The sequence below is a fragment of the Capricornis sumatraensis genome, chromosome 3 (assembly GCF_032405125.1).
Source record: "Capricornis sumatraensis isolate serow.1 chromosome 3, serow.2, whole genome shotgun sequence".
Taxonomy (NCBI): Eukaryota; Metazoa; Chordata; class Mammalia; order Artiodactyla; family Bovidae; genus Capricornis; species Capricornis sumatraensis.
In genome coordinates this window covers 7478453-7492784 of record NC_091071.1, presented here as the reverse complement: position 1 = coordinate 7492784, position 14332 = coordinate 7478453, and the positions used below count along the sequence as shown (strand labels likewise).

Below are 14332 nucleotides of genomic sequence, written 5' to 3'. Positions count from 1 at the left end.
GGCTCAGCCCTCCAGCTGGCTGAGGCTGTGTGCGTGTTTGCGTGCATGTGCTTGGAACTATGTGAACAGGTTGGTTCAGGGCTGTCTCATGAAGGGAACAGAAAGCAGAGGGCAGACTAGAGCAGAGAGAGGGGTTTACAAGAAGGAAAGGAGAGCAATGAAAGACTGCAATGAAGGGAGAAGCAGCAGAGCTTCACGGAAGAGGAGGGAGCAGGGCTTGCAAGGGAACCCTGCAGCCTGCACCGCCTGGCGCAGAATGTTTAACCTAGCTTAGATGGGGGCACAGCTTATTTTCACGTATCTTAAAGGGATACAAATTATTTTAATAACTCTCATTACTGAGCACTTCAATGCGCTGGTTGTTATACTAGGTACATTCTAATCCTTACAGCCGGAACATATTCTCTTCATGTTACAGATGCAGGAACTTAGGCTAGGGAGTTACTTAAGGTGCCATTCTATGATTAGAACTCAGACAATGGAGAGACAAATCTCCTCCCAAAATGAATGTGATAAGAGTCAGAGGCCAGAAAGAAATGGGCCTGGTCTGTTCCGCCAGACCCCTCGAGTTGGGCGGGTGACTGACAGTCTATGGAAATCACAGGAAGTGCTGGGCACAGGGTCACCCACTGTTGTGTCTGAGGGGTCAGATGCCTCCTGCTGGGGCTGGTCCGTGAGTAGCCCCGCTAGGGTGAGAGACAGAGGGCCCAGCTGCTTAGGGACTTTGGGATGCAGAGGGGCCTGGGCCCAGTGGAACAGTAACTCTTCTGTGACACAAGGTGGCGCCGACAGCCTGTGCAGGAGATGGGTGGCGGCTAAGGAGGCCCCCAGAGATCTGTCTGGGGGTGCCCAGGTCCTGCTCTGCTGGCCCAGAAGGGAGGGGCACAGCAGGGAGCGGTGGGCCCAGGACTTGTGCTCAGGAGGTGGCTGTCAGGAGGGTGCTGCCTTCTGACAGAGGGCACACAGCTTTAAAGCTGCCTAGGCAAGCACTGGTGAGTTGCTAAAACCGCGAAACGGATATACTGGATTCATGATACCATTCTCTCTACATTTATGCCTGAAATTTCCCAGAACAAAAAATGAAAAAGTTTTTGTTGGGGCGGGTGACACAGCACCAAGCCTCTGGAGCTTGGCCCATGGCTGCAGCCTGTGGCAGGGCCTTGGCTGGCCATTGAGGGCAGGTAGAACAGGAGTCCACCAGATGGCCCTGGCTGGCATGGAAGCCAATGTGTAGGCTTGTGGTCCCGGTATAGCTGGCACTCGGCACAGGGCAGCAGAACAATCTGAGAGCATAGGCTGTGAAGCCTGACAGCCCAAGTTTTGTTGTTGTTCAGTCGCTCAGTCCTGTCTGACTCTTTGTGACCCCATGGACTGTAGCATGCCAGGCTTCCTTGTCCTTCACCATCTCCCAGAGTTTGCTCAGACTCATGTCAGTGATGCCATCTACCCCTCTCATCTTCCGTCGTCCCCTTCTCCTCCGCCTTCAATCTTTCCCATTATCAGGGTCTTTTCTAATGAGTCACCTATTCCCATCAGGTGGCCAAAGTATTGGAGCTTCAGCGTAGTCCTTCTAATGAATATTCAGGGTTGATTTCTGTTAGGATTGACTGGTTTGATCTCCTTACTGTTCAAGGGGCTCTCAAGAGTCTGGGTTCTTGCTTACACCAACTTGAAATCAGGCAAGTCTCATAATGCTGGAGCCTGATGTTTCCTGGATAACAACATCTGTACGAGATGGAGTGATGTGGGCCGAATGAGGTCTCGGCACAGTGTCTGGAGACAGGAGGCACTTAGGAACTGCAAGCTCTATGGTCACATGAGGACTGGCACCAGAGGCTCTTGTGTCTTCTTGGAGCCCAGCTCCACAGAGCCAGCACCAGAGATTCTCATGTCTTCTTGGAGCCCTTTCCTGGTTGGTGAGGACAGAGGTGCTTCAGCTGGAGGTGAGTTCAGGGGGTAGGAGCCTGGGTTCCCCCATGATCACCCAGCTCAGGCGTGTTAGGCATGGGGCCAGCATAGTCCCACGGGTGGTCGTGATGCCCACTCTCTAGTGAGGTCCCCTGTAGACACTGATGGGCAGGGTCACAGCTTCCTGCAGCCAGACCAGCAGCTGGTGCCCACTCTCCACACCTGGTCGGCACATTACAGGCGACCCAGGACTGTCCCTTTCGAGGGGCGGCATGTGGAGTGTGAGCCATGAGATGGGGCAGGAGTTCCTTTCTGTCGCCAAGGAGACCCCTTCGGATTTGTAGACTGCACTCAGCATCGAGGGGGGTTCGATGGGTCTGGAGAAAGGAGCTGCTCTCAGCCCTCTGGGATGCCATACCCTCTATAGGCCTGGAGAACATAACAGCAAGAGAGATGTCTGTTCTACAGGAGCTTGCTCTGCCATCCTCCAGGTAGGCAGCCTTCATGGAGACAGCTAACTTCTCTGAGCTAGTTTTCTTATTTATAAATGCATTAAAAAAAAAAAAAAACATCTCACTGTAAACTTCATAACGCTCTCATAGGATACTTTTTGCTAATCTTTTTTTTTAAAAAATAATTTTATTTATTTATTTTTGGCTGTGCTGGGTCTTTGTTTCTGCTGTGGTGTCTTTCTCTAGTTTCAGTGAGTAGGGGGTACTCTCCAGGTGCACAAGCTTCCCATTGTGGTGGCTTCTCTTGTTCCGGAGCAGAGGCTATAGGGTGCTTGGGTTTCAGTAGTTGTGGCCCTTGGGCTCAGTAGTTGCGGCTCCCAGCTTCTAGAGCACAGGCTCGATAGTTGTGGTGTACGGGCTTAGTTGCTCCATTGCACGTGGGATCATCCCAGATCAGAGATCGAATGCTTGTCTCCAGTACTGGTAGGTGGATTCTTTGCCACTGAGCCATGAGGGAAGCCCTACAAATGCATTTTTGAACGATCTCTTCGAAAGGATAATATGTGGAAGCCCTGCCGTGATGGTGCATGTGCAATGAAATGCTGCAATACCCCACCCACCCAGCAAAACAAAAGAACCAACACCAAGTGGCCTTATACTCTCTCGAAGAGAAAGCTACACTGGCCACCAGGGCAACTGAGGAATTATCAAAGTGCCCTCCGATGCTAAATGTCTTTGGGTTCAGGTCTTGAGGCAGAAAAAAACACAAATCTCTTCAGTCCTTTTAGGTACTCATCTGCAGAGGACTGTCAAAATATCCTGCACCCTGCCTTACAGCTCCTTGGTCATTGATCAGTGTCCCTCATCAGCTCAGTGTGAAGATCAGTGTCCCTCATCAGCAACAGTGGGTTTATAAATGAGAAAGCAACAGGCTGGGGCGGGGGCGGGAAGTTACCTTTCTTTTCCATCCGTTTCATGTCCATCAGCTTCTCCACGTTGTTGGGGTCATTCAGCCACAGCTGCATCCGGACAAAGGGCTCCCGTCCCTTCAGACTGAGCTTGTGCCAGGGCTTGGGGCGAGCAAGGAGGTCGGAGACAGAGCCTTGGGTGAGTCCGAGGATGGTCTCCCCAAATAAGCGCTGACCTGGAGAAAGAACAAAACCAAGAGAGGTGTCATTGCTGAGACTCAGGGAGCTGGCAGGACAAGTAGGTGTCATAGTGAAATCAGAAATGGGGGTTCAAGACCCAGAGTCTTATCAGTCCCAGGTTTAGCAAAAGCAGTTTTTTTTTTTTTTTTTTTGCCAAGCTGTGTGGCATGCAGAATCTTAGCTCTCTGACCAGGCATCTAACCCATGCCCCTGCATTGGGAACTCTGAGTCTTAACCACTGGCCCACTGAGGAAGTCCTGAGCAAGCACTTCTTAGAAGCACTTCCTCAACCAGACTTGTCACGACCTCCATGGGTGATGGAGCCAGTATTCCTCTTACATGCTGCTTATGCACAAGGTTTCTCTAGAAGGAGTCTTTGGGTTTCGGATGAACCAAGGCCCGCACAACACCTGCTGCGTCTATCAGAGGTGGCTAATCCCAAACCCGAGCTCGGGAGGTTAAGTAGCTCGTGGGGCGACCTCTCTTTCAGAGCCTCAAATGGGGCCGTCTGCACTGGCTCCTTTCACGATTAGCAAGGTTATCAGGTCTTGCTGAGAAAACAGGCCACTTGACCCAAGGTCACAGCAGGAAAGAGAAGGAGAAAGAGCTCCTCAGCTTTATTTTCCTGACAAGCAGGCCATTTCCAGCTCTGAAGTCTGTCCCTGCAGTTCAAGTAGCCTGCCCCCTGGGCTGATCAGAGGGTACTGCGCTCTGGAGAGCACACTGGCGTTAGGTCTGCAGTGTTCATCAGAGGCTTGAAAGGAAGATTTCTCTTCTCTGAGAGCCATTCAGTCGCAGGTGAAGAGGGGCCAGCACTTTGAAAGGCACAGACGAGAACCAGACACAACCGGAAAGACCTGACGGGAGGACTGCAAGGCACTGGACTTCGAGTGGAGGTGGAGACCGGGATCAGAGGCCGGGGTCTGGTACCATAAAGCCTCCGGACCATGACATTGGCTCTGCCCCTCAGTGTGGGGTGACCCAGTGTGCGTGCTCACTCGTGTTCGACTCTGCGACCCCATAGACTGTAGCTCGCCAGGCTCCTCTGTCCATGGGATTTTCCAGGCAAGAATATTGGAGTGGATTGCCATTTCCTCCTCCAAGGGATCTTCCTGACCCAGGGATCGAACCCAATTCTCCTGCATTGGCAGGCATATTCGTTACCACTGAGCCACTTGGGAAGCCCGAGGGTGACCCTGATGACTGGCTTACTCCCTCTTTGGCTCACATCCTCCATCTGTGAGAGGGAAACACCCCCAGCTGCGCTCACGGGGTAGTCAATAGAGCACTGCTTTGTAAGAAGTGGGACTCCAAGTAAAAGTTTACTGCATGCAAAGTTCTGGATTTGAGAAAATAAATTTTTTTGATATCAGTCATTTTAACTGAGCCTAACATTTTTTACCCGGAGAAGGCAATGGCACCCCACTCCAGTACTCTTGCCTGGAAAATCCCGTGGATGGAGGAGCTGGTAGGCTGCAGTCCATGGGATTGCTAACAGTCGGACACAACTGAGTGACTTCACTTTCACTTTTCACTTTCATGCACTGGAGAAGGAAATGGCAACCCACTCCAGTGTTCTTGCCTGGAGAATCCCAGGGACGGCAGAGGAGCCTGGTGGGCTGCCGTCTATGGGGTCGCACAGAGTTGGACACGACTGAAGCGACTTAGCAGCGGTAACATTTTTACCAACCCCAACATTTACTGATTTTGGAAACCTGAGGTTTTTCGGCTTTTCAAACTCTCAGTTTAGCTTATAAACATCCCAGATCCTTACCATTAAAAAAAAATTTTTTTTTAATTTTTATTAAAAGATTAAAAAAAAGTTTGGCTGTGCTGGGTCTTCATTGCAGCGCATGTGGATCTTAGTTCCCTGACGAGAAACTGAACCCATGTCTCCTGCACTGAAAGGCAGATTCTTAACCACTGGGCCACCAGGGAAGCCCCCTTACCATCTGTTGTTGTTGTTGTTACTGTGGTTGTTTTAAATAAATTTTACTTAATTCTAATCTGGCAAGTCAATCTCATTTCATTCCAAGGAGCTTATTATGTTCAGGAAAGGGATATATATGAATAGCTAGTGACTATTTGCTTGATCCACCCCGTTGTACTGGGACAGGGGTGTTGGGGGGAATTAAGTGATTATTTTCAGAAAATTATGTGTATTACTTTTAGAGGTTTCATAGCAGTGGCTCTCAGTCATTTTGGAAGTCACAGATACATTTGAGAGCGTGAAGAAAGCTACTAACTGTCACCCTTTAAAATGCACACACACACACACACACACATTCTGCTATGACTCTGAGAGACTAACACATGAACACGAATATGCCAAGATCCCAGGTCAAAGGTTAAGATGATGCCTGGGTCTTGACCAAGCTGCCTGCTTCGTCTGTAATTTGCTAATTTGGCCCCCACTTTGGGTCAGAGACACCAACCAGATGCTGCTGGGCTCATGCTGACTCTTCCCTGCTCTGAACCCCCTCACTCCCCAGGATTTAGAGTGCCTCCGGGCAATTGGTGGTCAGACTGCACTGCCCAAGTTGACTCTGGCTGGCATGCCTGTCTTCCAAGAGGTCCCAGTGGGGGTGCAGGAGTGGGCTGGGGCTGACCTTAGACTTCTAACACCCTTACGAACCCTTGGTGCTCACAACTGTAGGACGTTTTAGGTTCCCGTAGGTAGCCTGGGAACGTTTAAACCCTTTGGCTGGCCAAGCCTGAGGCCCCTTCCACCCACTCCTCCTGAGAACCCCCAACAGGAAACGGCCTGCCGCCTCTTGACTTAGCAGCCGGGGAGGGAACCTACCGAGGTTGTTGTCGGTCAACACCTCCTTGACCCTCTTGGTGATGCCGTAGGTGTCCAGCTCTGGAGACATGGCCACCAGCTCTTGAATGCTGAGCGCTGAGTGTCCGGAGAGAGGCAGCGGGGTGGCGGGCTGGGAGTCCGAGGCGGGCGGGTCGCTGGGTTCTGGGGGTTTGCCATCCTTACTCGTCTCGATGGGGGGGCAGGGCTGCTGGACCAGTTCAGTCAGGCTCTTCACTGACTCGCTGGAGCTCATGGGTGACTCGGGTGCAGGGCTGCAGCTGGCGGAGGTCTTTGGAGTGCTTTCTGGAATTAGAGCACGCAGAAACCCAAGGCTGAGAATGGAGGTTTTCCCCCACACGCACCTCTTTTCCTTATCTAGGAATTACTAAGTAGACTTCTGTATAAAAAGGAGACAGTATGGCAGTCTATGGGTCCAAATGAATTGTGACTGAGAATTAACCTTTTATTTTCTGTATTAAAGAAATAAAAATAACAACAGTGAAAGAAGTAAAAGCAGGGGTTTAAACAGTATGTTTCTGAAGACTCAATAAAGGGCATTCTGTTAAAAAAAGGATGCCCTATTAATCACTGTCATGACTTCCTTCCCACAGAACCCCTTAATTCTATAATTCAGAAGCATCTTGGCTATATTATAATTTGAGTATTTATTTTATCCATAATTTCCAGCACAAAGTGAATGGACATATTATTTTAAGTGAGGGCTCTCTGCAATGTGCGGTCACCACAATGATGAAAACCCTGAAGAAGAGACCTAAGGCCTTGGCTGCAGGACCCCAGGTTCGTTCTCACTATGATCCCGGAGGGCGCCACAGTGACCACGGAGAGAAGGGAAGGAAGAGGAACACCCACCCGGCTCTCTGTCAGACCCCAGGATGTGATTCTGAAAGCCCAGCTCTCGTCTGTCTACGCCAGGTGGTCACTGAGACCGGAAGAGACGGGGCCAGTGTGGGTAGGCAGGTCCCCACGCTCTCCTTTCTTCAGAAGGGGCTTTGGAGGTGCCTGGTGAGGGGGAGGGCACCGTGCCCTGTTGGTGAGTGGTACCTTCTGGCCTCTGTCAGCACTACCTGTAAAACCTGACACCCATTCCAGTTTGGGGATGCCAGGAATAAAGGCTTCCGTGCCTCTTAATTTCCAAATGTAGACAAAATGAAAGTGCCTGAGCACTGCGGTCCCACCCCCAGGGTAAAGCCTGCCTTTGGCTTGGAGTCTGGATGCAGTTTCTCCCCCCGTCTCTCCTCCCCACTGGGAATGGGCACATGGTGAGACCCCGCGGCATCACGGGTGAGGGGCCAGGCCAGCCTGTCATGCGGGCTCCACGTCTCCAGAGACAACAGTGTCGGAGGCCAGGCCATGCAGTGAATACCAGCACACATCGACCCCCAAATTCTCGTGACCTGACTAAAGAAAATGTAATACCAAGGAAAAGCTGAATTAAGTTTTTTTTTTTTTAATGTGTACCATTAAAAAAGAAGTCTTTATTGAATTTGTCAAAATATTGCTTCTGCTTTATGTTTCGGGTTTTTTTTCAGGGCATGTGGGATCTGAGCTCCCCAACCAGTGATCAAACCTGCATTTTTCCCTGCCTCGCCCCCTGCCCACCACATTGGGAGGTGATGTCTCAACCACTGGACTATGGGGGGAAATCCCTGCAATAACTGAATTTTAACAGATCATATACCTGGAGTGTCCTTCACCGGACATATGATATCCAGGGTAACAACCTATTCTGAATTCAAGAGGATGGAAAGTGTATTCCATCCTCTTGAAATGTATTCCAAGTACAAGAGATATTTTGTAAAAATACCTAGAAAGATAAAATCCCAAATAAAATAACTGCAATAAACCCATCTATTGTCCTCAACCAGTACCGAGTTCTACCATCACATAAAGCTGTGTGCTCAACATGGAAAATCAGGTTAAAAATAAAAAACCAAACACTGGCTTGTGAAAGATGTGAAAGAGGCAGAGTTAAACGACAGAAACGGTCCATATAAATCTTGAAGGCGATCTGAACCCTACAAATCGGATTTCTTCTCTCTGCTCACCTCCAGGTCATCGTACAACTGGATATAAAACCTGGAAAATGTTATTTTTGTATCTGAAGCAGCAGAGGAATTGTACTGTAAATTTGCCCTGATTCACCCAAGCGAGGGACCAATTTGGCAGATCATCCATCTTGCTCACTGTACACTGTCAAGGATGGCACGAATTCCCCACATGATAAACAGATTTCTTCTCAGGTTGGTGTCCTTTAACCCACAGCAAGGTCGGAACAATGGCTGCCTGGAGAACACGCCGCCTGGCGCCGCCTCCCAAGCACCAGCCCCTGGTTTCCTTTCGGGCGCCGGTGGGTCCCAGAGTAGCTGGAGAGGAGGCACGTTTCTTTCTTTCAGGTGTCCTCAGTAAAGCCACTCGCCTTCCTGCATTTCTTGCCAGGAAAACCCCCTGGAAGAACTGACCAGAGGTGTGCGCTGCACGTTACCGGTGTCCCTCTGTGCTCCCCACCATGACTGCAGACAAGGGCAACCCCCCTTCCCAACCAAGGCCAAAACCCCACTGGGCCTTGGAATGTACTGGGCTGGCATCTGCACCTCTGTCCTGAGTCTATGTCTAAGCACAGTTTAGTCTGTGTCTGAATCGCTCACCAGCACACACAGGTGCCACTACAGTCTCTGGGCTGGCATCTGCACCCCTGTCCCGAGTCTGTGTCTGAATCGCTCACCAGCACACATAGGTGCCACTAGTCTCTGGGCTGGTGTCTGCACCCCTGTCCCGAGTCTGTGTCTGAATCGCACACCAGCACACACAGGTGCCACTACAGTCTCTGGGCTGGCATCTGCACCCCTGTCCCGAGTCTGTGTCTGAATCGCTCACCAGCACACATAGGTGCCGCTAGTCTCTGGGCTGGTGTCTGCACCCCTGTCCCGAGTCTGTGTCTGAATCGCACACCAGCACACACAGGTGCCACTACAGACTCTGGGCTGGCATCTGCACCCCTGTCCCGAGTCTGTGTCTGAATCGCTCACCAGCACACACAGGTGCCGCTAGTCTCTGGGCTGGTGTCTGCACCCCTGTCCCAAGTCTGTGTCTGAATCACACACCAGCACACACAGGTGCCACTAATCTCTGGGCTGGCATCTGCACCCCTGTCCCGAGTCTGCATCTAAACACAGTTTAGTCTGTGTCTGAATCGCTCACCAGCACACACAGATGCCACTAGTCTCTGGGCTGGTGTCTGCACCCCTGTCCCGAGTCTGCGTCTGAACAGTTTAGTCTGTGTCTGAATCGCTCACCAGCACATACAGGTGCCAGTAGTCTCTGGCCACTGAAGCAGAATTTGGCCCAAGTTTTTTTGGAGCGAAAGGGACAAGAGGCGACAGGAAACAGACCCCTGGATACATCATGAATCCATACGCTCAGAACATCACACTGCAAAGTCATTTGTTTGACTAGAAAGCTACTTTTGGTCAGCACCACAAAATCAGATCCATCAAGCAGGTCCCATCGCCCCCTGGTGAGGAGCCAGGGGTGGGGGCCCCTCAGTGGCAGGAGGACCAGTGCCCGATGACTCACCATTTGAGAGAAGAAACACCGTCAACAGAGGAGAAATACCGCTTTTCTTTTCCAAAAATTAGCAAATCAAGCTCTCTGATGAAAACGATACTTTTTGAAAGAACAAGGTTTTGTGCTCTTCTCTTTAATTACATAAAGATAATTTAAGCAAGGCCAAAAACACAGACACACACACACAAACGGAGGAGCCCTGGGCTTGGCACTAAGGTACTGAACGTGGGATGGAGGTTGCCTCCACTAACTCGTGATGCCAACTTGAATGTGATTCCTAAGTGTTTGGAACATCTTGGTTTCCTCATCTGAAAAATACAGGCAGGGCTGTAGTAGTGAGGAACGAACCTGCCACACAGCACTAAGTAAATCCGAATCTGATGTTAAAAAATAGAGTAGTTACTGAGTTGTACTGGAACATATTTGTCTACATAAAGGTCCTCTGCATGCAACGTAAATCTCCTTAAGATTTATTGCTGCTTCTTCTACAGTTCCTGGCACACAACTGTGATGCTGGTGAGAGAGAGAGCAGCTATATCTTGTGCGATGCCATTCAGATGACGTTCCAGAGAAGGTAAAATTACAGGGACAGAAAACAGATCAGTTTTTTTTTTTTTAAGATGACTGGGGATTTGGTTTATGCCAAGTCACCAGTTCCAAGAGGGGGTGCATTGCAACAGGAGCATCTTGGGGTGAGGAGGAACATGGTGTTAAGAAACCCTATTCTGTTGGTGCTCTGGGAGGACCTAGAGGGGTGGGATGGGGGCGGGTGGGAGAGAGGCTCAGGAGGGAGGCGATGTATGCGTATATACTTAGAGCTGATTCACCTTTTACAGAAGAAACCAACTCAGCAGTGAAGAGCAACTATTTTCCCATTAAAAAGTAAATTTAAAAAAAAAAGGAAAGAAACCCGATTCTATCACTGCCTGTAACAGGAGTTACTGCTCAAGCGAACGTTTCTCGTGCCCTCCCTGTGCGGAGGCTCCCGGGAATGAACTAGGACAGATAGTTCCATCCTCATGACCTGACACGGAATGGTAGATACATCCAGCTGCCTCACTGGACAGAGACATGACCTCGCGCCCAGAGCTACACAGCCAGGAACGAGTTACGCCTTTTGTGCTCTAAGCAGCCCTCCTCTACGGGTGGGGCCAGTGCACACGGATCCCGGGACTCATGTGCCTGTCAGCGGCAGAGCGGCTGGGCCAGCCTTGCAAAATATGGTTTCTCCACCCACACTCCATGTGTCCATGTTTCTGACCTCACCTCAGGAAACACGACGGTCAGGTCTCCAAAGCCCACCCACCTCTGGGATGAAGGAAGGGAACCAGAACATCTTTAGAACCTCGTCTGAGTGCAGCCGGGGGCTAAGGGCATTTACATACTGGCTCATTCAATTCTCACGATGCTCCTGTGCTGGGAATATAAACCCTGCACCCAGAAACCGAGGGTCCGATGGGCAGCGTGACTTGGTCCAGGTCACTCGGGCGGAGCAAGGATCTGACCAGCTTGGGAGCGGGAAGCCTCCACCGGTCAGTCACTGCAGTGTTATAACAGCCTGTCTGCCTTCATCCATTCCTTCTCTCACCCACGCTAACATTTTTAAAGCTCCTGCTTTGTGTTGTGAACTCTCCTTGGCAGAGGGATAAGAGATATTATTTTTACTTTTTTGTTTTCTTTTAGCCGAGCCACACAGCTTGCGGGAGGTTACTTCCCTGACCGGGGATTGAACCCGGGGTCCCAGCAGTGAAAGTGCCAAGTCCTAACAACTGGACCATCAGGTAAATTCCAAGGGGTAAGAGAAATTAGACACAGACCATGCTCTCAAGGAGTCTACAGCCTGTGGAACTGGGGCAACTGAAAATGGGTAATTTGCCTTAAAAGCCTAGCTACACAGACCATCTAATCCAATTCTGACGCCAGTAGTAAGGTGTTACATTTAAAAAATGATCTGTAAGGATTAATTTTGGGGGGAAGGTTAATTTTCCAAGATTAATTTTCGAATCTTGCAGAAAAGAAGCCTGGATAGTAAGATACAGGAAGCACAGACAGTGACTCAAGGCCCCCTAAAATACACAGAGCTTTCAGGAACTATAAAAGGATTATGAAAAATATTATATTCCAAAAACAGCAGGCAAACAACAGCTGCCTTAAGTTTTCAATGGAAACCAATTGAAAATGCACACCTGCTATAATTTTCAGAGACAAATCTCTCTGCAGTTTACATGATCCACTGTTTAAATTTCCATACCTAGCCCTCTATCTGCAGTAATAATAACCCAAATTCCATTTAGTGTTCATTTGAGCAGTCAGGATAAAGTCATTTCTTATTATCTCCCCACTGTGTAAAAAACAGCTTGAAGGTAGGAAGTCAGCAAGCATTTTCACCAAAAAGTAATTATTGTAAGTGACATTTTTACTGCTGGCATGCCATAAGGCGAACTGTGCATTCAGAAGGACAAGTTGCTGAAACAAAATGACAGGGTACTCTGTGACATTCTGACAAGAACCCAAACATTATTTAACTGGCGGCTGGTCTGATGCACCACTTTTCATTATGTCCATAGTTTAAGCTTTGAGCCTGCGCCAAGCCAGGAAATTCCAAGTGACTAGAAAGACAAGTATGGAAGATGGGAAAGGGAAGGAGAAGGTTGGGGGAACAGTAAGGTTATGGCCTGGCGCATGGAAACGTGGTCGAGCGAGGGCAGAAATCAAAGAGCAGAGGAAGAGGGGTGCCAGGGCGGCACAGGGTGGAGACGGAGCCAGAGGGGGAAGGGGAGCCTCAGTAGAGGAGGGCCCTGCCCAGCTTCAGGGCCCTTCCAGCTGACAGTGAGGACAGCTTCAGAAGCCACCGCAAGGTGACCACCAGCCCAGAACGCTCCCGGCCGAGTTCAGATGTGCAATCGTGCTGGGGACACGGAACCCGAACTGAAATGTGAGGACTCACCCGAGGTTCATGCGGCTCCTCTCCAAAGGGACCCCGACCTGAGGGTTTATGGCTGACAGCCCTCTTTAGAAATAACGAGCTTCTCTGTGTCAAAGGTGAATGGCAGCCTGATCTGCCCTCCTGTGTTTCAGGGTCACAGGCTGATGTGAGACCCTCTCTGTGACATCCCTGAGCACCAGACCTTGCCTTGGGGGTGGGGTGGGGGAGGCAGCGCTGATGGCCCCCTGCCTCCAAGTCTCTGGGCAGATGCTCGTGGCCCATCAGGAGCCCACCTATTTCTCCAGCCACATCTCCACTAGACATGGCCCATGTAACCAGGTGGAGTTTTCTGCTTTTGAGTATGAGTGGTCTTTGGATTGAGTAGCAGGGGCTTGAAACAAAATATGTGGAAAGGGACATCCCTGGTGGTCCAGTTGGGTAAGACTCTGCACTCCCAATGCAGGGGGCCCAGGTTTGACTCCTGGTCAGGGAACTAGATCCTGCGTGCCATAACCAAAAAGATTCTGTATGTAGGAGTTTTCGCACCTCCTGCATACTGGCTATCAAGAAAGGAACAGAAGTAACCCAACAACACGCTAAGACATATCAGAGCATGTGAAGTGGCCCCACAACAGAACAGCCTGCTTACCTGCTTACCTGCACCTGACACCAGCAGAGGAGTAAGGGGAGGGTCTCACTGACCCAGGCCCCATCCTCAAGGGCCTAAGCGGGTCTCCTCCTGACCTCAAGAAAGCCCACTCCCAAAGAGATGGCATCAAGCGTCAGTGCACACCCCTCCCACGGCCAGGCCCTACCTGGCCCCCTCGCTGGCCCTGGGCTGGCAATACTGTTTGGCCCTCAGCCCGCCTGGACACTGCCTTAAGTCACTGAAAATCTCAGCAAACCTACCAAATTGCTCTGCTTCTATAGCAAAACTGAGATAGTAGGTGCTGGTGCGAGAACACTTTTTAAAGTCTGCCTAAGGAACTCCGCCTGGAGAGCAGCCTCTGGGACTCCCAGGAAGCAAATTAAAGCACATGTAACCAGAAGCAATGGCACCCCACCCCAGTCCTCTTGCCTGGAAAATCCCACAGATGGAGGAGCCTGGTGGGCTCCAGTCCATGGGGTCTCGAAGAGTCGGACAAGACTGAGTGACTTCACTTTCACTTTTCACTTTCATGCATTGGAGAAGGAAATGGCAACCCACTCCAGTGTTCTTGCCTGGAGAATCCCAGGGATGGGGGAGCCTGGTGGGCTGCCATCTACAGGGTCGCACAGAGTCCGACACGACTGAAGCGACTTAGCAGCAGCAAGGAACTCTTGAGCTTTCCAGGTGGCTCAGTGGTAAAGAATTCACCTGCCAATGCAGGAGATGCGAGTTGGATCTCTGGATTGAGAAGATTCCCTGGAGAAGGAAATGGCAACCCATTCCAGTATTCTTGCCTGGAAAATTCCATGGACAAAGGAGGCTGGTGGGCTACAGTCCATGGGGTCACAAAGAGTCGGACCT

At 50.4% G+C, this 14332-nt stretch overlaps 1 protein-coding gene and 2 non-coding genes across 8 annotated transcripts in view; 1 reads left to right on the top strand and 2 right to left on the bottom strand.

Moving 5' to 3' along the window:
- Positions 1 to 14332, bottom strand: part of CUX1 (cut like homeobox 1) — a 349582-nt gene that overhangs the window by 36568 nt on the left and 298682 nt on the right. The window contains exons 21-22 of one of the 6 annotated variants that reach the window (XM_068968696.1): positions 6312 to 6614; positions 3316 to 3504 (exon numbers count right to left, since the gene is read on the bottom strand). The exons of the other annotated variants lie outside the window; for them this stretch is intronic. Coding sequence (XP_068824797.1) covers positions 3316 to 3504; positions 6312 to 6614 — 492 coding nt within the window. The remainder of the gene's footprint in view (positions 1 to 3315; positions 3505 to 6311; positions 6615 to 14332) is intronic. 6 annotated transcript variants of the gene reach the window in all.
- Positions 11608 to 11680, bottom strand: TRNAE-UUC (transfer RNA glutamic acid (anticodon UUC)). The gene has a single exon. It is a non-coding gene; the product is annotated as a tRNA-Glu (tRNA).
- TRNAG-CCC (transfer RNA glycine (anticodon CCC)) lies at positions 13242 to 13315 on the top strand. The gene has a single exon. It is a non-coding gene; the product is annotated as a tRNA-Gly (tRNA).